At 37.9% G+C, this 24912-nt stretch overlaps 1 protein-coding gene and 1 long non-coding RNA gene across 9 annotated transcripts; both read right to left on the bottom strand.

Moving 5' to 3' along the window:
• Positions 1-486: 486 nt before the first annotated feature.
• LOC112555723 lies at positions 487-5502 on the bottom strand. The gene is made up of 5 exons (XR_003097523.1): positions 5185-5502; positions 2542-2643; positions 1968-2053; positions 1680-1755; positions 487-1438 (listed from the first exon to the last, which is right to left on the bottom strand). It is a non-coding gene; the product is annotated as an uncharacterized LOC112555723 (long non-coding RNA).
• A 4783-nt stretch (positions 5503-10285) lies between these two features.
• LOC112555421 (glutamate-rich protein 6-like) lies at positions 10286-24874 on the bottom strand. Of its 8 annotated transcripts, XM_025223807.1 has the most exons (21): positions 24783-24874; positions 23904-24042; positions 23601-23722; positions 23213-23306; positions 22668-22816; positions 22083-22112; positions 20732-20797; positions 20200-20363; positions 19591-19665; positions 18580-18783; positions 18003-18181; positions 17399-17466; positions 16604-16723; positions 15231-15320; positions 13224-13381; positions 12816-12901; positions 12266-12418; positions 11772-12001; positions 11427-11506; positions 10930-11174; positions 10286-10502 (listed from the first exon to the last, which is right to left on the bottom strand). In XM_025223807.1, exons 3-19 carry the CDS (start codon positions 23716-23718, stop codon positions 11493-11495), a joined length of 1998 nt encoding a protein of 665 aa, XP_025079592.1. In that variant the 5' UTR covers positions 23719-23722; positions 23904-24042; positions 24783-24874; the 3' UTR covers positions 10286-10502; positions 10930-11174; positions 11427-11492. The 8 variants fall into 8 exon arrangements, with proteins under 8 accessions (XP_025079592.1, XP_025079591.1, XP_025079593.1 ...); XM_025223806.1 differs by having other exon boundaries at positions 10286-11174; XM_025223808.1 differs by lacking the exon at positions 22083-22112 and having other exon boundaries at positions 10286-11174.
• Between the last annotated feature and the right edge of the window lie 38 nt (positions 24875-24912).

A 24912-nucleotide genomic window follows, 5' to 3' on the forward strand; every position in this document is an offset into this window, starting at 1 on the left:
ATTTCGGGGTTTTTTTTTTTTTTTTTATTATTTTGGTAATAAAATGTGAAACCTTTTTTTTCTTCTTTTTGGTTGCATTATATTTTGTGACAAATGATGAAACACTTTATTTTTCAAATAAGAAACAGGCGTAAAAAGTTACAAATATACTAAGACACTTTATAAGATTTCTATGACCAAAGAAATATTAATATAGTCTTGTAAACTACCTGCTTATCCCAGATGTACAGAATCACTGGGACCTGCAAATTCCCAGAAGCACACACATAAACATATTCACAGAGGGGTCCGTACTCCGTACACATATACATATACAGGCAAACATATATATATATATGCACGATCGCGCGCACACACACACACACACATATATTCATACACAAGATTCGTACACATATATAGACACGAACACACTTTCTGCTTCTCCCTCTACCTCAGACATGGTCATACACATCAGTGTGCTCACAAATACAACCCTTTGAACAATTTTCATACAATAGAGCAATTTTAATTACTAAAAGTATACCGCCATGTTCACGGTATTATCACAGTTCATTAAAGTAATTTAAGTTAAGCAGCACATTTTTTAACATTTTCCAAAAAAAGATACTTACTAAAATAAATATATATATAGAGAGAGAGAACTATACTAAGATGAGGTCATGGCTGAATAAAAGACCACCACCTATGGCACATAAAATAGATGATAAAGTCTATAAAATATAAAGATCATGACAAAATCAGATATAAGATGAACTGTAAAGTCCACTTTGGTCCCTGGAAAAAAATTGTTCTAAGAGTACAACATTTTTTCTCGTGATTACCCCTCTCCCCCAAAAGAATATCCGACCCTATACTCTTCCTGAATAAAAAAAAAACAAAAATAGATAATAAAACACACAGAATAAAAAAATAGGGAATGAGCAATAAAGTTGAAAACAATTGCATGACCTCACAGATTGTGCGCAGGCTCCAACAATTTTCTGTTTTCTTTTAATTAATAATTTATACAATTAATAAGATTCAATAACTGCGTCTTTATCAGACTGGCGTGTGTCATTATTTAGATATATGTTCATTGTATAAATGTGTTCTTTATCAATCTATGTAATGTATGTATTCATGCGGTGCCTTTGATTCTTGTAGTTGGTAAGTAAAGCTAGCTCGAGCTCTAAGATACAGAGCTCATTAAAAATGTTTCTGTTCTTCAAATCCTTCAAGACATCTGTCTTCAATTTCAATATCAAGCAATCAAATTTTGTAATGTGTATCTACTTGTGGTTTTAACAAAGCACTGATGGTAATTAATGCATGAATACTATTCTGTAAGACATGTAAGTCAGAAAGTTTCCCAGTATGTCAGGAAGGTTCGACCAGATCCTCTTGGATGTCTTCATCAGGACCTGACTCCACCCGTTCACGCAGCGTCCATGATACACTGTAATACATACATATGATGGGATAGTAGCAACAGGATGACAACATCAACACACTTTTAAAGAGAGAAACAGAAAAATGAGAGAAAAAGGAAAGAAAAAAAATATTATGATAAAGAAAATGGCGAAAATATATAATCGTTTTCAATCAAGATGTTGAAAGGTAACTGAGATATCTTTACTGCAGCCAGATGTGCTACATATGCTGTAGATGCTGGCGATCAAAATGTCGTTGATACTCACCAAGATGATCCAGACGATGATCCAGGGCCAGAAGAAAACAGTGATGATGCAGTGAAGGGCATGATTCACCCCTTGTCTGAATATGAGAGAAATTAGTCACAACACGAAGTTCTGGCGATTTCAGAAGTACAAACACACACACACACACACAAAACATACACATACACCTAACTTGTCTTCATTTCATTGTCTTTTCTTCTGTCGTCTCCTCTTTAAGCTGCTTAGTCAACATTCCAGTCATGTCTATAGTCGATGACACCTGTACATTTACGCCGGAGACACACTCACCTCTGAACGACGACAGTCTGAGGCGCAGTGTTATTGGTGTTGACTACGACAACACTTTGCTGTTGTTGCTGCTGCTGCTGTTGTGGCTGTTCAACAAAGAAAATGACACTCTTGGTATCCAAACGTTTAATTAATAACAAAATAATTACATATCTCAAGAACTAAGTAATGAAAGCAAATTATGAATACGTTAACCCCTCTGACAGAAGTAATGAGTCTCAAGCACACAGACACACACTGAAGTATTTCTAGGAACCTTTTTTTCCATGTTTAAGTGTAATTCTTACACAGCAAGTAGTAGTAAAGAAAGAAAGAAAGAAAGAAAGAAAGAAAGGAAGAAAGAAAGAAAGAAAAGAAAGAAAGAAAGAAAGAAAGAAAGAAAGAAAGAAAGAAAGAAAGAAAGAAAGAAGTAGGCGAAATAAAAGAAAGAAAGAAAGAAGAAAGAAAAAAAGAAAGGGAAAATAAAAGAAATGGGGAAAGACAGGAAGGTGAACAGTGGGGTGGCCCCTTGGAAAGTTCATTTCAAGTGCACTCTAAGAGCAGCTGAATCTTAAGTTTGTCGACCTCCGCTCACTGGAGGGTGGAGGATAGTAGGCCGGATATGGATAATATGGCGGTGGTTGTTGAGCTGCAGGTGGTGGCGGTGGTTGTGCCATAGCGAAGCGTCGTCCCCCTGCTGAACACAAAAAGGTCAAAGTTCGTTAAAGGGCCCTGAGAACTTTCATATCTTGTGGACCTTGTTCTTCATTCGGTAGACAAATACAACAGGCAGGGACAGTTTATACAATGATTAGAAGGTGATAAGTCTTTTTATATTGTTAATTTGTATATTGTGTGTGTATGTGTATGTTTGTTTGTGTGTGTGTCTCTCTATCTTTGTCTCTAAGTGTGATTTCGTGCGCGCTCTAGTATGACAGGGAAAGAGAGAAAGTGAAGGAAAGCCATACATTGATAACGCTTACTCAGCGAACTGAATAAACTTTGGGTTGTGGCCGGAGAATACACCGACACTTAAATCCATGAAAAAAATGTATTGGAAGTCTCGGGATCGTGGCTTGAGGACACAATAAAATTTTAAGCCCACAAGAAAATTTAGACCAATGTAACACCACGATCCGCGACACAAAACAAGTTCCTGGTTCGCAAGGAATAAAGAAGCTTGTGTCTGTCTCCATGGTTGCGGCACCTTCGTCGGGAATTTCTTGTGTCATTGTGAATTGTAATTGTTACCTGTCATTGTGAACTGTCATTATGAAATGTGTACTTAGCAGCTGTGCATGGTTATCCTTCATGTGAATACGACTGTTCAGCTTACCGGACAGTCCGCCTTCTAGAAAGTTCTAAGGCGGAGAGACACATCGGAGCCATTCACGTCCCCGAAATAAAAATATAATACAAACTAAATAGTAAAAAAAACAGAGATGGGATGACCAGTATTTCACCCTGCCCCATTTTTAAAAGGAAGTGTATAGTGTGATACACAAATGATTGTTTCTATGGAATTAAATATGGCGACGATGAACGAGTGAAGGTTAGATAGGTTGTTAATTAATACGGATTGTCCAAATTTGCTGATCAAAAGAGTCGACTCCCAAACTTGTCAAAGTGGAGTCGGATGTCAGGTGAGCTCTAGAGGGCGCTCTAGTACTTTCCTCTATCCTCTATCTGTCGCTGACATGCCATTTCAGTGTTATCACTTTTGTTCCCTGGAGTCGACTTAAGTGTGGGTGCAGCATATCTCCTTCACCTCCTACCACCACCACGACCCACCATCCACCCACGCACCCACTCACCTACCCACCCAGCCACCCATCCAGCCACCCAGCCAGCCAATACCTCCAAGGTTTGCACCTGACAGCTCAGGGGACCAGGAAGTTGATGACAGAGGTGATTGCAAAGTCACTCGCACTGTTGAGGTGTGTTGAATACAGATGAGCTCACTCTGCTCGCTTTTTCAGAAAAAGTTTAACAAAAGCATTCTAGAGCAATGTCTGGACTTGTTTGGCGAAGTCGGCGGGTTGGAAGGAAGCGAGGTGGCTACAGGACTTTTCGACTATTCAGCAAGACCATACCATAGAACACTTGCAATCTCTTCATGAACAAAGCATAATAAAGAAAAACTGATTTTACAAAATGTAAATAAATGAAGTCTCGCACGGCTTTCACCTGACATCCGACTCCAGTTTGAATTTAACGGTCACTTCAGATGTCGGTTTTCTTTGTGGTCTACAAATTTCACTTCCTTCTTTTAATTTTTATGACGGTAAGATCATTTATCAAACATAATCTTTTATAATTATTTTTAAAGGAAATGTTCATTGCTTTTTTTAACCCAATGAAAATTGAAGAACATTTAAAAATCTGACTTCATATTGGTGTCGATATATGTGATTAATTTTATCATCATCTGTTCATCAACTTTAGTTTCATTCGAATAAATTTTATATTCTTCTTTGAGATTTGTTCCATCTGTAGTTTTGAAAAGAAAAATAAATATATCTATATAATGTTTATTAACAGAACAGGAGAACCTCAGTGATGGTAAACTAGATAACATACATTCACACTCGTAAATCAAGTAAGATATGAAACTTTCTTCACTTTCATTGCTTTTAATCATTGCAATACCCAGGCAGTCCTGTGGGTGTCTCGGGTCTGTCCCGTGAATACCCTTCTCCTACCAACCTTGGAAACACTTACTTCCAAAGGCAACTTGTTCTTCTTCTCTTTAACTTTTCTGTATCTATTGCTTCCCTTTCCTTAAATATTCTCAAAAACACATGTTTTAATTAAACAAAATTTAATATTGGCAATAACTGTTCATTAACTGTTTTCGCGAGTCTTTGAGAGCTTGCTGCAAGGACCAGGGTTGGTGCGATAAAAAACATGATAAAACCCAGTCGAAGACAAAAGAACACAGTAGAAAACAGAAAATACATAAAAGAACATACAATAACAACAATAGTAAAATAAAACAAATTTGTAAAAATCCCACAATACATATAAATATAAAATAAAGCAACAAAAAGATTCTTGCTGTTATCGGTAAAGAAAAAGTTCAGGCTTCCTTGTCCTCTTTCAACTTTATCTTTTCGCTTAAATTCAGTTGAGTAATTCTTTCTTAAAAGTCGACAAAATGCAAGTTTACTGTCTATGAGGATTTGTTTGTTCTCGAGAAGATGATAAAAATGTAGATAAAATATTAGATAAAGCATACCTAAAGAGCCTCCTTGATGACAAGTGGAGAGGAACAAACGGCAGCCAGTCGCGACTTCTGCGAATAGGGATCAGGTTCTGTGCTAGAAATAACCAGAGTATGGTTGCCCCTAGCGACACAAACACACTGTGTAAACAACAGACGGGGTCTTCCTGGAGGTAAGGGTTAAAGGTGAAAGAAAGAATTATAGTTTGGCGTGGAGGTGTAAATGAAGAGCAACTTCCTCATCCACGTCCAGGTGTCTTCTTGCTCTGAATATTGTCTTCACGGTTGGGTTAGTTTCCCCTGAAGTATTATTGAACACTGGTTAGTTGTTCTTGAAGTTTATTTTCGTCACAGATAGAAGCTGTGCTTGCTGTCTTCAGCCCTATATCTTAATTTCACATTCACAATGTTGGGCAGAAGGACCAGAAATGTGACCAAGACCTCAGGTGGGCTTCACGGTTGTAGTAGATGGCATCAGCTGCAGGCTGTCCACTCTCCCCAATCAATCACCTCCGTGGGAGCGAGAGCTCATACTCATTGTCCGTGGGTAATTAAAGTCCCAGCACAATGAAACATTAGAATATCTGTGCTCACAATAGGGTGTGAACAGCCGATACCTGTGCTAAAGTGTGACACTCGTCCTTCCACAGAACAAGAAGCTTTGCAGTAACTGGTTGAAACTCGCACACAGACTATGGGGTTGGGGAGGGAGACTATCATTGCGGCAACAAAATGCAGGTATTGTCGTCATCATCATCATCATCATCATCATCATCATCATTATTATTATTATTATTATTATTATTATTATTATTATTATTATTATTATTATTATTATTATTATTATCTCCAAGCATTGCGGTTCACCCAACCAACCCAGTGAGAGTTGCTGTATGTGAGCAAACTATGTGAGAAGGACACTGAATTGTTGTGAAAGCTAGAATGTGCTAATTGTATTCTTTTGCCGCTAACCAGAGCGTGAGACATGTAAGTTCTTTCTTATTATAGCACTGATGTCTACCCTGTCTACCCGTCCCTATTGAATGTGGGGAGAAAAAAAAATCCGCTCACGGGACAGACGATTGACAATATCTCCCTCCCTCACTCCTGTTCACTGACCCGAAGCCTGAAACCACAGCCGCAAAATCACTGTGTCAAGGCTACTGGGTAAAGAGGTCATGGGTAGACTACAAGTAGAAAATGTATACAGGTGGATGTACGGAGGTGCTGGGTATGTGTAGTCATCATCATCTTCCAATTCGTTGCAGTATTGAGTTTGTGTGTCTCTTCACAAGTCAGTCATCTGTCATTTGACCTTTGTCTCCGTTTCATTTACAGTCCTACGAACATCAATGTCTTTGTAGAAGAATGTTTTCCATAGCGACAAAAACTCCATGAGTAAACATCAAAGGGTTACCATGGCCATGGCATCGATTATTTTCTTAGAAATAACAACTACATGTTGCCCATAGCAACAGAGACGTCATATGTAAACATTAAAGGGGTACATGGCCTGGACATGCCGGGTGGTGGTGATGCTGGAGCCTACTTAACAAGAGAGGACAATGTTTATATTTTTAAAATTATATAGGAATATTTTTATAAACCCTTCTGAGAGAATACACCATTTCTTTTTTTTTTCTTTTTTTTTTTAAGCAAAGCGATGTTTTCGTTTTATTTGAACTTTTGACTTCCCTTAAGTGCTAAATCGGGCAGTTTATGAACAATTTGTTGCCAGGTTCATTTAGCAGAACGAGAGTAAACGGTTATGTCGTGAAACGAGCTTTTAATGTCCACCGATGCCAGAGAGAGAACTTCGGGCCCACAGAGAATAAACAATCAACAAAACACAAGAGGAGGTCTCTTTGCTCTGTCGGTGTTGATCAAACATAACTGAGAGGATGGAAGGAGAGAGAGAGGAAAATGTGGGAAGGGAAGAGATGGAGAGATATTAAATATTCTTATGGAGTTTTCCAGGCCAGATATATATACACCTAAATAACAGTCGATAACAATTGTGGTCTTAAGAGCTCAACCAGAATTTTCATTCAGAAAAAAGAGATGCGTGTGCGAGTGACTGAAGTGTTCACGAACATTGTTTTTTTGTTTGTTTTGTTTTGTTTTTTGTTTTGTTTGTTTTTTTTTGTTTTGTTTTTTTGTTTTTTTTTTTTTTTGTCGAATACGTGGAGCCCATTACAAAACAGCTTTGTAATAAGAATTTTCAAGTATTTATATTTTCGATTGTTGATTCTGCTGAGTTGAGTTTATCGTCAGAAAAAAAAAATGTCTGTAGCTAGCTAAGGAGCTTAAAGTCCGCAGTCAGCCCCGTCAACCTTTCTTGGAATACCTAGTCGAGAGTTTCTCATTATTGTCGCCGGTCTCACCTGCAGTAAATCATCGTGAGTTGTGCCTCAGTGCAGAGACAGGTAACCCACCTTGGAGTTAGGTGTGACTAGTGTTGGAGGGCTCGTGCAGCTGAGTGTAAGTACAGTTTTAAATGAACAGACTGACATTGAACTGATCTCGAACCCAGCTCCGTTTATAACTATGGGGAATAGTTGTCCTAGAGCAAACCATGTTCAGCTCTGACATTTTAAGGATTATTGATTTTGTATCTGATTTTAGTTGTTTCCGGTATTCACCACCACCACCACCACCACCACCACCACCACGACGACGACGCTGCTCATTGGCAGGTCGTTGTTTGTTGTTGAGTGCAAAGAACAGAGTGTTTGCATGTCTGTGACATTGTGTTTGTGACATGTAGGAGCCCTGTGTGTTCCTGTGTGTTCCTGTGTGTTCCCATTTGTGGCAAGACGCAGACCTCTAGTTATTCAAAGGAAAAACTCTTATCGCTTTTCCCCGAAAATCCTTTCTAACGGTCAGGTGGAAAACCTTGTCACTAGATATCACATGTTAAATTAGGAATAGAAGGCGAAGCGGTGCACATAAGAGACTGCCAAATATAAAAGAACTCGCGCGCGCACACACACACTCGGGTAGGTGAACACATTTTGCCAGGGTGGGTGCTTCTACCCGGCTATTACCTAGGGTTAGGTTACCCACACTGTTAGCGGCGTACAGTGCACCCAGGATAGAAATCCTATGGTAAGAAGATCAAAAGATTGACATCACATGTTTTGATATACCAACACAAATATCAGACTCTTCACAGTATATCACATTTTATTTATGCCATAGATGACCGAAATTTGGTTTTTCTATTGCATTAGACACCTTCCTGCAAAGGATTTTCTTCAAGTAATAAACCTAAATATATAAATGCCTTAATTAAGTTTCAATACTGGACTTTCAGAAAATACATGAGCATATACTTAAACTTTCATTAAAATAGTTTCAGCAGTAGACCGACGCCTCTTTGTAAAGAGACACATTATATTATTTTCTTGGCAACTTGCTGGTGCACACACTCACATCAACACTAACATTATGATGCATGTACACTTCAAACAATGAAAGACCTTGCCAACAATATAATCAGGTTTTTTTTTCAGGACAACCCGAGTACAAAATGATTTACAAGCGAATGGCTTCCATTAATTAAAAGATATCAAAGCTTCCAAATTTTTGAAAAAAACCTGAGTTACACTCACAAGCTACACCTAGGTTTCAGACAGAGGTCACGACCTCATTTACCGCTCGCAAAGCTTGTGCTGCTAATTGTTCTCATTATTGCTACAGACTAATGACAGCTCCAGGTTCATTTACATTTTGTACGAAGTTGCTCATGTCGTGTTAAAGACAAAAATCAAAAAACATGGAAATCAGAAGAATGGGCAGACCTCGGTTAAAAAAGCTATGTTAAGAGAAAGAGGGACGGAATCATTGACAGAAAGGAAGACGGTCAAAGGAATCATGGCTAAAGCTTTAGAGGAATCTCTACAAACTCTCAGTGTCACAGACAGAAAAACTACCATCAATATTATCAGAATGAATATACTTTACATAGCTAGAAAATAAATGAAAGGCCATGTCTTTTAGGCTAACTGCAATAGCATTCACCCCGCCAACCCCCCACTGAGAAGCTATACAACAATGCTGAAAGGAATGCCGACGTGTCGTTGAGGTTTTACAATCATATCAATCACAGTAATACCTGGCTACCAACTTTGGTGAATGCTGGGAGCTCAAAGTTCTGAAAGACAAATTCTCAATCAACCAAACAGCGGTGAAGTGTAGGTGCGGTTGAAACTGTTTGTTCTGCCATAAATATCTAGTAACTGCATTCAAATCTTAAGTGTGAGATGCACAAAACGACCGGTATGTTCATAGAAATAAAACTGCGAGATCAGTGTTGTCTCTAAAAGCTTGGCACAAGACAGTTGTGGGCACCTTAATTCAGGAATGTCACAGTCAAATAGTTTTAACAAAACTAAAAATACCGCATTCACTGATTCATGATAACAAGCACAGTCCTGGCTGTTGTAAAAGGTTCACTGTACATGTACCGTCACACCGCCACCAAGACATGCAGGAAAAAACAAAGGCCTTCTCAGAAACAGCTGGAAACCTTGGCTTGAAGGTCAGCACAAAAAAGACTAACAGTATGAGAGTGAACGCCAGAGTCCAAGACAGCATCAAACTAAATGGAGAAGAGATTGAGGAAGTTGACAGTTTCACCTATCTTGGGTCCAAAATGTCAAACACTGGGGATGCGGAGGTGGAGATTCGAGCCCGACTGGCGAAAGCCAGCCAGGCCTTCGCCTCACTCAGGAGCACATGGAAGGCAAAAAACATCAGCCAGAAGATCAAACTGAGAATCTTCAAGTCAAATGTGATCAGCACCCTCCTTTACGGATCAGAATCTTGGAAGATGACCAAAACCATCAGTAACAAGCTTGACGTCTTCCAAAACAGATGCCTCAGGCGCATACTTAACATCTTCTGGCCAAACACCATCAGCAACGAAGAACTCCACCGAAGAACTGAAACCGAGTCCATCACCACGCAGGTTCAACGAAGGCGTTGGCGATGGATTGGACATGTGCTCCGCCAGCAGACAGCAGACCTCTCCACAGTCGCCCTACGATGGACTCCAGACGGCCGAAGAAAACGAGGCCGCCCAAAGGAAACTTGGAGAAGAACAGTGGAAAGGGAGATGAAAGGAAAGGGCTGGACATGGGGTCACCTAGAGCGTGTTTCAGCCGATCGACATCGGTGGCGGACTCTGGTTGAGGCCTTATGTGCAACCTGATGCACGAAGAGGAATAGATAGATAGACATGATGATTTGCAGCAACCTTCATTTTCATCCACTTACAACTCTTCTAGCACTTTCTGTTTGTTCGGATGAATTCTTTTAACAGAAGAAACCTGAAATGTGTATTTCTCATCAAATTTCTGAGTACCATTGCACAATCTGGAATTATTTCTAACACAAAAAGAAAATGCACTATTTTTTCAGCAATAATAATAAATAACAGAGGCGCAGGAATCAGGGGGGAAGCAAGGAACAGGGGGTAGCGCCCCCTCATAAAAGACAGGAGGCAAGAATGTGAACGTTGTTCACTGTCAGTTTGCTTCCCTCCTCCACCGCTGAGCATCTTCCTACGGGAATTTCAAATTAGGAAGACCAGTGTTAAATGCAAACAAAATTTTAAAAGAACATTCATTTACGCTCTGAGTGATGTTTTCTGTCATGCTACCCTACTTGTAAGCGCGTTGTACTCGGTGTATGACCAGTCTCGGACGACAGGGTGAGTACAGATTTGCACCACCCGCCGAGAAAAGTTTAATTCACCTGGACTACATAAATAAGTTGTTTGTTTTTCATCAGGCTGCTAGGTCACTGTCACAGCAGGTAAAAGTGAAGCTTTGCCCTTTGACTTCTTCCCCTCGTCAGCGCCACGAGGGCTCGTCCCCAGGTCCCTCCGCATCTTCTCCGAGCGCTGCAGCTTAGAGGTCACGTGAATGGGCGGCAGGATTTTGTCCACTTTGGGCGACTTTGGAAACTTGAGAAGCACAGACACTTTGTTGAAGATGGATCTGAAAAAATATTTAAAACTGATATAGTGCTGGTTATGACTTCGTCGTCGTCGTCGTCGTCAAGAAATGCAGCACACTTCACTTTGCTGTGAGGAAACGACAGGAAAGAAAAACAACCACTTCTGTCTCATGACTGGTGACGAGTGCACCTCAAGACCCCGTGGAGCCCCAGATAAGTTATGTACACACACACACACGTGCGCGCATGCACGCACGTACGCACGAAGGGGAGGGAGTGATTGCTTCACTTACTCTATTCGGGCTGTGTGCTCACTGATGAACAGTTGATATTCATCTGCTTCCCGGGGTGGCAGAAGTTCAGGCGCAACAAGCTGAGAAGTGATATGTGAACAGTGAACAAAGTGGACATGCAAAACGTGCTCTTGGTGAAAAGCACACAATAAATCATGCAGTGCATAACTTCAAACACGTGGTTTCGTCAATACATCTCTACAAACACAACTCAAAATGTCAAAAAAGTAATAAAAATCGGTGGAACCGGAAAAGTACGTGCTACAGTGAATAAACAGATCACAAACAACAACCCATTCTAAAATATGCTTTACACTACCCTTGGTAACTGACTTGAACTCTGACCTTTAGCTTTGTTCCCAAGTTGAAAGCGGCAGCTGCGCTTGTTGGCCATGAAGGTCAGTGCCACCGACTCCTGCGTCATGACCCGGATGCTGTTACTCTGGTTGAGACGCATACACAGAGGCTGCAAGGGAGGTGCGTGTACATGAACATCTGGATCCTTCCAGAACCACCGTTTCTTCTTGGCTCCGAGGACATCAAGCTCGAGGCCATTGATCTGATCATAAAACATCCTGCAGTCGGACCAAATAATTAATTAATAACGGATCAGTTGCAAAAGGTTAGCAAGGGAAAGGTAGTTTTTATGTTTCGTAACAGGTTTTTCAAAATTGTGCATGCTTGTCAATGATGCTCAGAAGGCAATTGAAGTCAATGAACATCTGTATAAAGGTCAATTCCTGTAGTTTCTTTAACCTACAACTGCCAAGCAAACATGATCTGCCTCAACATTCTCTCCAAACACTTTCGTAACCCTTCCGTCAACGTCCAGAATATACCTGATTTTTCCGTTCGCGAAGTTCACGGATGCTATACCCTGAGGGTCGAAGACAGCTAGGATTAAGCCGCCAGGACCATCATCGTGAACGATGAAGAAGTAGCGCCCGAGGCTGACGCTGGTGATCATGATGGCCAGGTGACCTGACGGATAGCTTGTCGAAGCTCAGGAACAAAAGACAACAGCGCGGAGAAAGCGATGGAGAGAGGGAAGAATGACACGCTCGTAGCTAACTCCAGACAACTGGACAATGAAAACTACCTTAGCTAGTCTACCTGACCACATCTTCAACCATTAAAAGGCTGAATCCTTACAATGATAAGAAACTGATGAGAAGAAATGGAAGAATAAAAGACTTTGATAGTAATGACTCATTTATTATCAGGTAAACCAAAACATTATCAGTTACATAAGCTACATTTAAGTTACATGTTTCATAAGTTATTTTTTTTTTGCATTACTAAGTTGTCATAAAATGGAATGGTAAAGTCAGAAACATCTCACGGTGAGTGATCACACATCGATAATCACAAAGAAAATAAAAAGGATACAAGACATTGCCGGTGCCATCCGGGAAAATGGTGAGAAATTTGTTTCCACTAGGATAGAACTTTTCAATGATCTGTCTCTCTCGAATCTGCAACAAAGTGCAACTTTTTTTATTTTTATTTTCTTAAACATGTTAACATGTTAGGAGAAATTTATTAGAAATCACGATGTCATTTGTCACCACTGGATAAATAGTTCAGTTTTATATAAAAAGCAAAAGAAAAACTGAACTACAACCTTTTAAGCAAATTATTAATTATTCAAATAAACCGTATGACTTTTTTGAAACAGCCTAAAGTTTTAGGAAAGTTGAATACTTTATGGAAACGAAACAAGAAGTGATTTCAACTTATTTCAATATCTATTTAACCTTATTTATATTTACAAACGATTACGGCGTTCGTTCTCACATTGCCAGAAGCGATGACGGCTGGATGGAGCGGCTCGGGGATGAAAACTTCAATGTCGCTTTCATCAAAGTCTGGAGGAGTCGGAGGCCGCAACGTCCATCCCTCTTCCAAGCATCGCTGGGAGGACAGCTGATAGTTGATAGTCTTCATCTGACGTCCTGTGGAAATAAATGTCACATATCGCATTATACTGAGTGCACAAATGCTGAATACCGTGCTTAAATGTTTATTATTGGCCTTTTGTGAATAATCTGCGTATCTTTCTTCTTTTTCTTTGAAAGGATCGATCTCAAAACTTTAAAATGAGCATCCGATGACTCTGTATTTTCCTTCTAAAAGTCTGGTGTTGACAGTTTAGTAGTTTACTTTTAATCCTGTTCACATGTGTCAACTATAGAAAGAAACTAGCAAAAGACTATACAAAAATAATGAAGAATAAATATGATTTGCAAATTGAAAAAAGTAGGTGTTAATGTTGAAGATATGTCCAACCCATCTGAGTAATTTCTCAAGCCAAATGATTTTACCTGTATTGTCCAAATGTCCCTATCACACATACACACACATCTGTGTACATGCAGATACTAATCATTTCATAGGCGTTTCATGGAATGTATGTATAATGTTTTATACCTGGTTGGTATCAATAAAAAAAAGGTCTAAGGCATTTATTATCAACTCAAAATATAATACAAGTAGTAACACCAACACTACTAATAATAACATCACTATTTCTTAGTTATATGAATTTTCTGTTGATGCTTCTTTTGAAATATTCTATGTCATCCGAAATGAAATCTGATGAGAAATGCAGTCAGAGGTAAGTCAAATATTAAAAAAGTATAAATATTCAATATACATATTCAGCAACTTCAATCTCCAAGGCATGCTGTTAAAATATTCAAATAACACTGAACAAACACAAAACAGACATAAATTAGTGGAACAACCAGATTACTCGGTTACTTTATAACGCTTCATAATGAACAAAAACATCAATAATTTTTTATAACCTTCCCCATTGTAAAATGTGGATCTGCAGACAGAGAGAGGGCAATTTACAGCAAGGACAGTTCATTATTTGTAAGCTCTGTAAAGCATTGCTACAGCAACTGCAGTTTAACAGCCTACTGTTGACAGTCTCCACTAACACCACCACCAAAGCATAATGACTTAGAACTAAGACCATCCAATAAGCATTTACGAACTTAGTGTCAAAGGGCAACAAAATAAACTATTGTATTTGCGTAGGTCACCTTTTGCCCTTAATTAAAAAATTGATCACAAAAAAACAAACAACAAAATGTTGTCAAGTGTTTACCAAGCACATCTCTACAAACTATGTTACCAATGCACCAGAAACACTAAAAGATAAGTAATCAGAAAGGAGAGTACGTATCAAAATTTTCATCTAATGGGGCATAGAGCAATGAAATTGAGATTGTGGATTAAAATTACCATCAATTTTAAGTCATTCTACTGTTAAATATTGTGGTTGAAAACCTCTACAATAAATATTTAGTACATCTCCAAATATTAACTTGTAGAAGTTTAATAAATAGAAGGAGAGGGTGGTACTATACAATTAAGTAGTAGGTGATTATAGCTACATCATGTAAAAAAAACCAACAAATTCAATGGAAATTTTATTCTACAAACTCCAATTGAGTAAATTAAACCCAAAATACATTTGTAAAGTAATACATCTGACAACACATTGCTCAAATAAAAGGCTAGTACTCTATGACATGCCATGTGGGTCACTGTAACACATATAACACTATAATGTTGGGTTCTGCTGCTCGTTAAGATAAAGCTGAGTTGGTGGTAAAGTGAATTTTGGTCTCGAGATCGAGGACAATTTGGCAGAGCTAAATGACTAGGCAATGGGCAAGATAACGTGCAGGGAATAGCACATGTGCGGAGAAAGCAGATAAATAAACCAGCTCCCATGCAATGCACTGGAAGAAACTAAAAGTGAGAAAATTTAACTGTAATTCCGCAAACCTTCATGAGATACACCATACGTGAAATGCCCATGACTGGCATTTCCAGCGGCAGACGTGCTTGCTTGTCCACGGAAGCTTGCAGGGGTTGCTGCATTTGAATCCACAATAAATGAAGGAATATAAAGGGAATAAAAAAATTCAGATGCTCTGGTTGAATAATATTATGATAGGTGTGAATAAATCAATTTTAGATTTGTTTATCTTAAGTAAATTGTTATGGCCAAAAATGACCGAAATGATCAAGCATGGGGCAGTTCGAGTGCCAAGGTACCACTTTCCAAACAATGAGGCCAAGAATAAGAAGTCAAGATGGATCGTTCCTTACAACAAACTAATCAATCTAATGATGATGTGTGTATAAAGCGGCTGAAAAGTCTGATTATTACTTAGTGAAACAATTTGAAGCTAATGCTTTTGTGTAAATGTTAACATTAATAGAAACAAATTTCCAGTCTCATCTTTTAGTTTCATGAATCTACCCTCAGACATGAATCATAACCGTCTAATAGTTGTACACTTGGGAGATCATTGTCTTCTGGTGTTAAAAACATTAATATAACTATTTGCATCAGCTACAGCAAACATTAAAGGTTCTACTTGGACAAAGATGATGCTTTGTTACAGACTTCAAACATTTATGTGAAATGCAAAATTATTTGCTACTTGCACAGACTTGCTAAATGTAAACCAAAAGCAGAGAGACAAAAAGTCTCTTCAATTGCTTTCACAAAAAGAAAAAGTGAAGCTTCTAACTATAATTTTCTCCTTTGCCAGAAAAACACACACACACACATGACAGATATGTGAGCACATGCACACAAATGAAATCACATGCACATCATAAAACACATGCACACATGCAGAGCAAATAGTTTCTTTATATTTTCCAAAAGCACTCAACAAACCAACAGAATAAATCCAGTGAGTTTTAGTTTTAGTTTAGTTTTAAGCAGCTTGGAAACTATTATAGTACAGTAAAGTGCACATGCACTAGGCAATGGAAACTCTTATAGTAAAGTGCACATGCTTAAGTGTTTCTGGGTTCTGTGTGTTTTATGTTTTTATGCATACACATCATCATAACTATTATTGGCAGTGTCTCTGAGTAATCAGTATATGGAATCGAGACACTTAATTTGTTTCTTGCAATAGGATATTTTACTCACATCCTAAAGATATTTTTGCTAAGAAAAAAATTGGCAACACTAAATAGAAAGAACTGCATGACCTTTCTAAATGGAAAGATTTTCAATATCTTATATTTTTATACCATGATAAAATCATCTTTATCCAACTATACAGTGTATGCTCAGAGCGTTGGTTAGGGTTAGTTACAATGACGTAAGCTTTCAGAGACACACGCTGACATACCCATATCTTTGAACAAACCAACCCTTGCCCCACCACCGACCCCAGTGTTATTGGGTTTCAGTGTTGTCTGGGTGGGGCGACCGGGTAAGCTGGAAGGTAGGGCTCCGTTATTCACCCCAGCTAGAAAGTTTTGAAATATTACATCTTTTATTTTCTTCACTAGTATCTACAAACTTACATATTTTAATTAAATTATTATCTGATGTGTATCATATTTTGCTAAAGGTAAGCAATAAACAAGTGAGGTAGCTATAAAACTCCCTTTCTTCTGCTCAAAAGCAAACATAGAAAATAAGTATCATGTGAGCCAACAACCAACATTATCTGTGTAATTTAATTCCATTTCCTTTTTCTCAGAAAATTTCTAGGGATACTAAAATAAAACCCAGAACAAAGGGAAAAACCAAGGTAAAAATCTGATACAAACAAACAAAAAACTAAATGCATCCATTTGAAGAGATTCGGTTACTGTTGACAGAAATATGAAAAAAAAGACAGAAACTGAAACACTGACACCAGCCTAGTTAATAGGCTCAGATGAAAAAAAACTTGAGCTGAAAGGACAGAGGACTGAGCACTCACTAAGTTATGCAAATGTGCACCATACCAGCAACATAACAAGTAACCAAATAATGTGAACCAACATAAAGAGGAACCCATTAATTCTGTACCTTTTTCCAATCATTTTATTTTTCACCTGATAAATAAAAACGGACAATTAACATTCTTTAAATATCAATTAAATGTCTACATTTCAGAACAAAACTCTTCCAATATTTAATAACAATAACAAACCTGAATAAAAGTTGGCCTGAGAACCAGCTGCCTCCTGCTGCCTTCGCTGAAGCTCTCTTTGTCGCATCCTGCAGTGAGCAAGGAGCAGGGAAGTCAAACAAAAAAGTGAATTACTTCATTCAGTTTTCCCTTTCAAATATTTCTTTTAATATTTACAGTATTTCAGCAAGAAAAGGAAGCTGTGCGAGCACTACCGCTCTAAATTATGCTAGACTGCCATCAAGCCCAGATTTAAGCTCAGTCCTAAAGGACTGTAATGTCTATGTCAACAGGGCTTGTGGATTTCCTCTGGCCAACAGCTGGACTCTCTCCCATTTTAGGGAATGAACTGTTGTATTCAAAAGCAGAATAAATTATCTATGATGCTACATACCTTTATTTTGGATATGATGAGCTAAAGAAAACTTTTTTTCAAACAAAAAAAGGTCGCAGAACAGTTTTCTTGAAATTCAAAATATTTAACTGTTTTATGCAACTAAATCCTTTCACCGTACAGTTACTGTGTACATATGCACATGAATAACACACACATAAACACTTGCACAAAAACATCAGAGTTTGCCTGCATGCAGTTTAAGCCTGCAGAATTCAGAAACTACAATACCTCTCAACTGCCCGCTCCTTGGCTGCTGTTCGAGCCTTTTTGGATCCATGGTGAGGATGAACCTTGACATTGATAATTTTGTTTGCCTTCTGGGCTTCCTCCTCCATCTGAAGGACTGTGCTTGTAGCAAACTGGATAAACTCACAGTACTCCTCACAGCAATACAGCGACTCTGGGTCCTGTGGACATCAAATCAAATCAAAGTTTATTGTTTGTCCGAGGAAGTCCAAGACAGAAAATTTTCTTTTGCTCACAAACCTAACCACATATACAAACATAAATATATATATATACAACATAATGGGTAGAAATAAAATACAGATAGAAAACAATCAACACACATGCACATCTACACATTCTCACACATTCTCACACATACATGGAAACCTCATAAGGAGGATGCCAGGTAGTATGGGAACCCTACAAGTCCTTGTGCCTTTTATTTAGGATGGTTATGGCTGCTGGCACAACACATTATTAATGGTAATCTCATTTATATATACAGAGAACAGGATAGGGGAAAGCACACAACCCTGATGTTTTTGATAGTTATACTGAAGCTGTAACCTAGTGGCACCTGTGACTGTTGCATTTCCATTGATGGCAAAGGTAGAATCATCTTGCCACAAAACTCGCATGGACCTCTGAACATTCCAGCAGGATTCCCATCTTCATCAACAGGAAAGTCCATTTCACCTGCTTCAAAAAACACCTCCTCTGCATGGGTTGTTGCCGTGGACTCTGGAATCACCATCTCCTTCATTTCAGATTCTCTCACATACTAAAACAAAGAATAAGAAAAAGAATCCCTTTATTTGCCAAGTGATATTGCACAAGGAATGTGTGACTTAATGATGGCCACCACACACACACAGAGGACATGTAACAAAATAAGCCATTGGCTGTGTGTGGTTCATCAGTCATAATCTTACATGACGTGCACAAACGCACAGAGTATAGATTGTGCCTACCAAGGGAAGATCATAACCAATAGTTCTGGTAGCTGTAGGCACCACCTGGTCAAGTCAGACTTTCTTTTTCTGGGTGGTGCAGCTTGTATCTGGAAAACCTAGCCTTAAACCCTAACCCTAACTTGAACCTGAACCAGAATGTCCCTCCTAAAGCTTAACTTTTTCACTTGGTGCAGAAAGTTAAGTCAGTGCTGGGCCTTCTTGGTGACAGATAGTGAATTGTTGTCCCAGCTGAAGTCATTCAAGATGGTGGTTCCCAAGAACCTAATGATCAACCTGCTCTATGGACCTAACCATTGAAAATAAAAGGTTCCACACAGCCTCTTTCCTGCAAAGTCAACTACAATCTCCTTGGTCTTAGACATGTTTAGTTGCAGCCTATTTTCACTGCACCACCAAGTGATCTGCCTCCTGGTGGTATACAAACCGTTGTTGACAATGAGACTTTCCACCATGGTGTCATCAGCAAACTTCACCACCTGAATATATAGGATCCATAAAAGGAGACTCAGTTGTTGGTGAAGAGACAGTACAGTCAGGGAGAGATGATGCACCTGTATGCAACACTAGGATAATGGACAGGCTATTTATTTATTATTTCAGATAACATTAATCACCTTCAGGATTTGTGGTGGGCCTACACTGGGCAATGTAGCTTTTTGAGGTCTTTTTCTCATCTCCTCATCTGAACTCTGTAAGAAAAATGAAGATTGATGGGCAAACACTTTACACATGCACTCACACATGCATGTATACATACCAACAAAAAAATGCACTTAACACTGCATCTTCCAGGCCAAAACTAACATGATGGTATAAATTTATAAAGAAAACTATTATAAAGAATTGAAAGTCTATACACAATGAATGCTGTTATTCTGGGTTTTCTCTTGTCTGTCATTCAGCTTGTCTGTGCAAATATCATCTATTTAAATATTCTTCATATCTGGCTAAGACACATGCATTAGGTTTGAAAAAAAAATGAGGTCTCACCAAGCTCATGGTCACTGAAACGGCATAAATCAAAACAGATCCCACTTCTAACAAAATGTGTTTTGACAGGGCTACATCTGTAATCCATTTTGCTTACCTGCCAAACCTATCCACATATATGCACATTATCTACCTGCTGTTCTGAATACCTATATACATTATGCCTACCTAATGAACCAACCTATCTGCACAGATAAGCAATAATGATAAGTGCATAAAAGTCAAGGTTGTACATCATCTGAAGTGGAGCTCATGTCCAGTAGAGGAATGCCATATTCATCATTGGGTAGGAGAGAGAAGGGCGTGATGTTTGTCTCTGGTCGACTCTCTGCCATGGAACTTATGGTCGTGCCCCCTGTCCTTGGTCTGCTAGCTGTTTCTCTTGAGTCAGGTTTCACTGCATCAATAAATGAAATAAAATTTCTGCAAAGAGTTGCACTTACGATTTAAAACAAAGTGTGATAAAACTAATGTTGAACAAATATTTTTCAAAATTATTTTCAGAATATAACAGATAACATTCCCAAACACGCTACATGTCACCTGTTGCCTTTCTCTCATGCACAAACACACATACATACTCTTGATTTTATATCCATGACTTTTTATTAGTATTTAAATTATTTATATATATGAATAAGCAATCACCTTAGCATATACAAATACAAGCAATGCCAAGCAAAATGCAAAATAACGCAGCAATGCTCAACAGTTTCCTCTTTTCTTCACCTCATATATTTTCCATTTTCTAACTTTCTTATTTACCAAGTATTGACTTCAAACTTCCAGGTGATGTTCCTGTGGAAAGCCGCTGTGGTCTATCAATCTTTTCTGTTAGAGAGACAGCACACCACACTACATCACTCTGGTTATCAAACACTTAAGTTGGTCATAAAGGAACACTCGTGTACACATGATATATATATCACACTAATATATTCAGTTGAATATATAAACATGAACACAACAGTTAATAGCATATAAAACTTTTAGTATATTCATTGTCAACACATATGAAAAGCTTCTTTTTCATACATAAAACACCAAAGAATATGTGAGAGAGAGGGTATATATGTTTAGAATGTTTCTTACAAATGACATGAATGACATGCTCAATCAATAAAAATTACCATAAAGTTATTTAAGTACTAAAAGTTTTCCATTAAAATCAGTTTAGATTCTTTTGTTTCTTTGCAAACTTTTTCTCATCATTATGTATTTATTGTATTATGTATTGTTCTTTTCAACTTTTACAAAATAAAAATGGCATAATGAAACCTCTATTTCAAAAATGATTTATCAGTCTCTTTTATGTCAAATGTGATCCATAATATAGTTTTATATACATGTATGTGAATATAGCTTTTCTTCTAGTGTGATACATACTATATATATATTTCTTCACTTACATGTTTGCACTCTAACTCACTTTCCACAACAACAAATCTTTACTCATGTGACCGTTTATAGGCATCCAACAACCTCCCCACAAAACTTCATTTTGAGAAAGAAGAAAACTTTTATTTTTCACCAATGATTTTTTCTTTGTTCTTTTATTGTTACCCCTTCCACCTTCCTTTTATTTATTTATGTAACAAAAGCCTGAATAATCCAAATGCACCTCACTTTCTTACAAGAACAAATAAATTTGGCTGAACTTTTTAAATGACCAATCAATAACTCTCTCTGCTATAAACTTGCATATATAAAACATGATTAGTTGAAAACATGACAAAACAAACCAACATGAATTGTTTTATTTAATGAGTCAGTAGGCAATACAAACTTTTAAACTGTCATCTAAAATTTCCACAGAATTAAGATTGTGTGTGTTTTGCTTTGATTGGATATGTTCTTGAAAAGATGCCATGAAAAATATGTAGCTTGTAGGGCATAAAGAAGAATATGAAATAGCTTGACATGACACTATAAAGACCATAAATCACTCAATTTCTTCTTATTCTAAATTAAAATTCTGTGCAAACATTTCTGCTGGTCATGTTTTAGTTAAATTTATCAACTCATTTTAAGTTGCAAATGGCCCAGCAAATTAGCAAGCACTCAATATGTTTAGTCCTTTGATGATCATGCAGCAGAAATGCCAGATAAAACACACCTGCATTGATCAGGACACTTTTTGCTTTGTCTGCAATTTAAATAAAAACAATGTGTCAATGATGGGAGGTGGTTGTGGTGACTGAAGCAGTGGTTTATGGTGATGATAGCAATAATAATGAATAGGTTCTTCAAGAGCTATGTACATATAAACCACTGCTTATTGTAGTCACATTTCACCAACCTTTTCTGTGTTAAATCTTGGGTTCCTCACTGAGAGACATCAATGAAGACAGTTCTACAGGGGCATGGGTGTACACAGAATGTAGCTGACATTAAATTGTTCCCATTAACTGTCGAAATAAGCTTCTGGTTTGGCATGCTTCACACCCGACTTTTCTCAAAACATCCCTGCACCTCCATCCTGTCACCAGTCGACCCCTCCCGCTCTCCTTCGGTCACAGGGTTGTCACTCTGCAAGTAACTATCCCTCCGCTACCAGACCTGTACCTGTTACCTTGCCCTCTGCGCTTGTGTGTGCGTGAATGCATGCCATGTTCCATACTGTTATATAAGGACTATGCATTAAAGCAACAATTCATGTCGATGTTATACAAAAAGGGTCTCTTTATGTACAAGGGGTTACCTTCACTGGGTGTGATGACTTTCACCTTTCCTGCCTTTTGTGCACCTTCCAGCCAATCCCAATCAGTCTGTGTGTCCAGGGTAACTAAAGTGACCTCTCGACCATCAAAGCCTATCCTTTTCTCCATCTCTCGATGAGCAGTAGACTTGCTATTTAACAGAAAAGACCAAATCTTATTTCAATGTCATTTAAAATTCAAATTTCACATTAATTACATGAAAAAAAAGAAAGGGTGCATATTTTGTTGCCAATCAGCCTTCCCCTTTTTCTACTTATTCCTACTTCCCTGTTCATCTTCCTTCTGCAAAATCATGATACTCTCAATCGTTGTTAAATGATTTCTCTTTGCGTGTTCTGTAGTTGTTTTTATTCATCATAGGTACTGTTGTTTATCCTTCCATAGTTCATATATTGTCCATTCCCTCGTATATTGTCCATGTCTCGTTCTCGTTCTTAAGTGCTAAGAACATATTAGGAGTGTGTGTACTCCACAAATTTTGCATTTATTATTATTATTGCACCTTTCATCCTATGATCTGACAAACCTGGAAAATGACACAGAGTGTGCTGATCGACCTCCTCTGCTTTCTTTTCTCAGCCGTGTCTTTGATGTTGCTTGACCATCTTCAGCAGAGGATGCTACAAAATGAGTATTAAAAGAATAAATCCACAACTACAGAGGAAAGAGTCTCATCTATATATTGTATAAAGTACTTAAGATTCACAGCATTTACACGTGGTAATAATTACAGGGCAAAGTGATTTCTCATGTTCGTCAAGTAAAGTTTAAATCAAATCATAAGACATACATTTTACCTTTTACTTCCAAAAAATGAAAAGATCCATGGGAACTACACCAAAAAACCTCAATGTATGCACACAGAGCAATACAGATCGATATATTGGATGAAGTCTAATGAAATCAGTGTGTACCTCTTGAATCTGATGATGCTCCATCCTCTGCTTGTTGATCTATTCCCAGCTCAAGATCACTATCTGTGTCACTCATATACCCTCCCTCCAAAGCAGTTCTGGACTTTGTTATCTCCATCTTTCTTCAATTAAATCACAAGAAGAACCTTCCACTTAAAAATTAATATAATTCATAATATCTTTGCCAGAATAGTAATAAACTTCACAGACTGATCTTTATTCTTTAAGTTTTTGCAAATTCTTATTCTTTATTGATTGAAGGACCTGCATGTAAGACACAAAATGTTGACTGAATATACTTACCACTGTTAATATTTTAGTCAAGCACTTTTCTTTAACATCAAATTACCAGTCATGGCTGTGTGATAAAGATGACAGTATGTTATTCGTCTTGCTTCCTCTGGTATTAAGGTCAATTCCTTTATGCCATTTTCTTCAAATCCTTTTTTTTTAAAAAAAGGTAAAGAATATATAGTTATTATAGAGATGCACCTAAAATGCAGATAAAGCAGAATATAGATAATACAGTACTACAGAAAAGCAATTACTGAGTTTTTCTTCGTGGTAAAAAAAAACTAAAGCAAAAGTGGGACATTATTCAGTCTCTTCACACCTCTGTTGCAAAATAAGAGAGGGATCAAATTTGGGGGAGGGGTTGTTTTGGTTTGATGCTTTTCAAGTGGCTTTAAATATTGATCTGTACTGACGCATGGTCCCTGCTGACGTATTTCTAACCACTTTTGTTGCTGCATACGAGCGTTCAGTCACAGTCTGACCATGCAAGACATTCAGGAAAAGCGCTTATATATATATACACTCACTTTAAGCTATATATAGACGTGTAACATCCGTGCCTATATTTCAGTTGGAGACATATACTTTATCCGAAAATGTGTTTATCATATAATTGATCCTGGAGACAGTTTATTTATGTGCTGATAAGATTTCCACAAACTAAATTATAAGGCTTCGAGGGATGGAAAGGGGACTGTTTATTTCTGTTGCTCAAATATCTTGCACTTGTGTATTCGCGCCGTCTTGTTTTCGGTGTTTCGATGCCTATATGTATTCATCTCCACTTGGTCACTGTAGCTAAATATACAGTACTATTAATATCTAAAAACCAGTGAAAAATATGACACGTAGAAGTAATATATCAGGTAATAAAAGCATTTAACTTACAAGTAGCGTCGTGTTTACTCTATCTTTCCGCCATGTTTGTGTTGACGCTGTTGATAAGCGACGGTCAGTGTGGTCATGTGATCACAACTTAGCTGCTTTTCCTTAGTCGTTATTGTAGAATCATAATCAA

This window comes from Pomacea canaliculata, linkage group LG14, assembly GCF_003073045.1.
Source record: "Pomacea canaliculata isolate SZHN2017 linkage group LG14, ASM307304v1, whole genome shotgun sequence".
Classification (NCBI taxonomy): Eukaryota; Metazoa; Mollusca; class Gastropoda; order Architaenioglossa; family Ampullariidae; genus Pomacea; species Pomacea canaliculata.

Excerpts from the sequence above, each read along its gene's own strand:
- LOC112555421 (XM_025223807.1), bottom strand. The coding sequence starts at position 23,718 with ATGGAGATAACAAAGTCCAGAACTGCTTTGGAGGGAGGGTATATGAGT. Across the intron at positions 20,364-20,731 it reads AAGTTTGAAGTCAATACTTG|TGAAACCTGACTCAAGAGAA; the intron begins GTAAATAAGAAA and ends TTATTGATGCAG. Across the intron at positions 12,002-12,265 it reads TTCGCGAACGGAAAAATCAG|GATGTTTTATGATCAGATCA; the intron begins GTATATTCTGGA and ends GTCCGACTGCAG.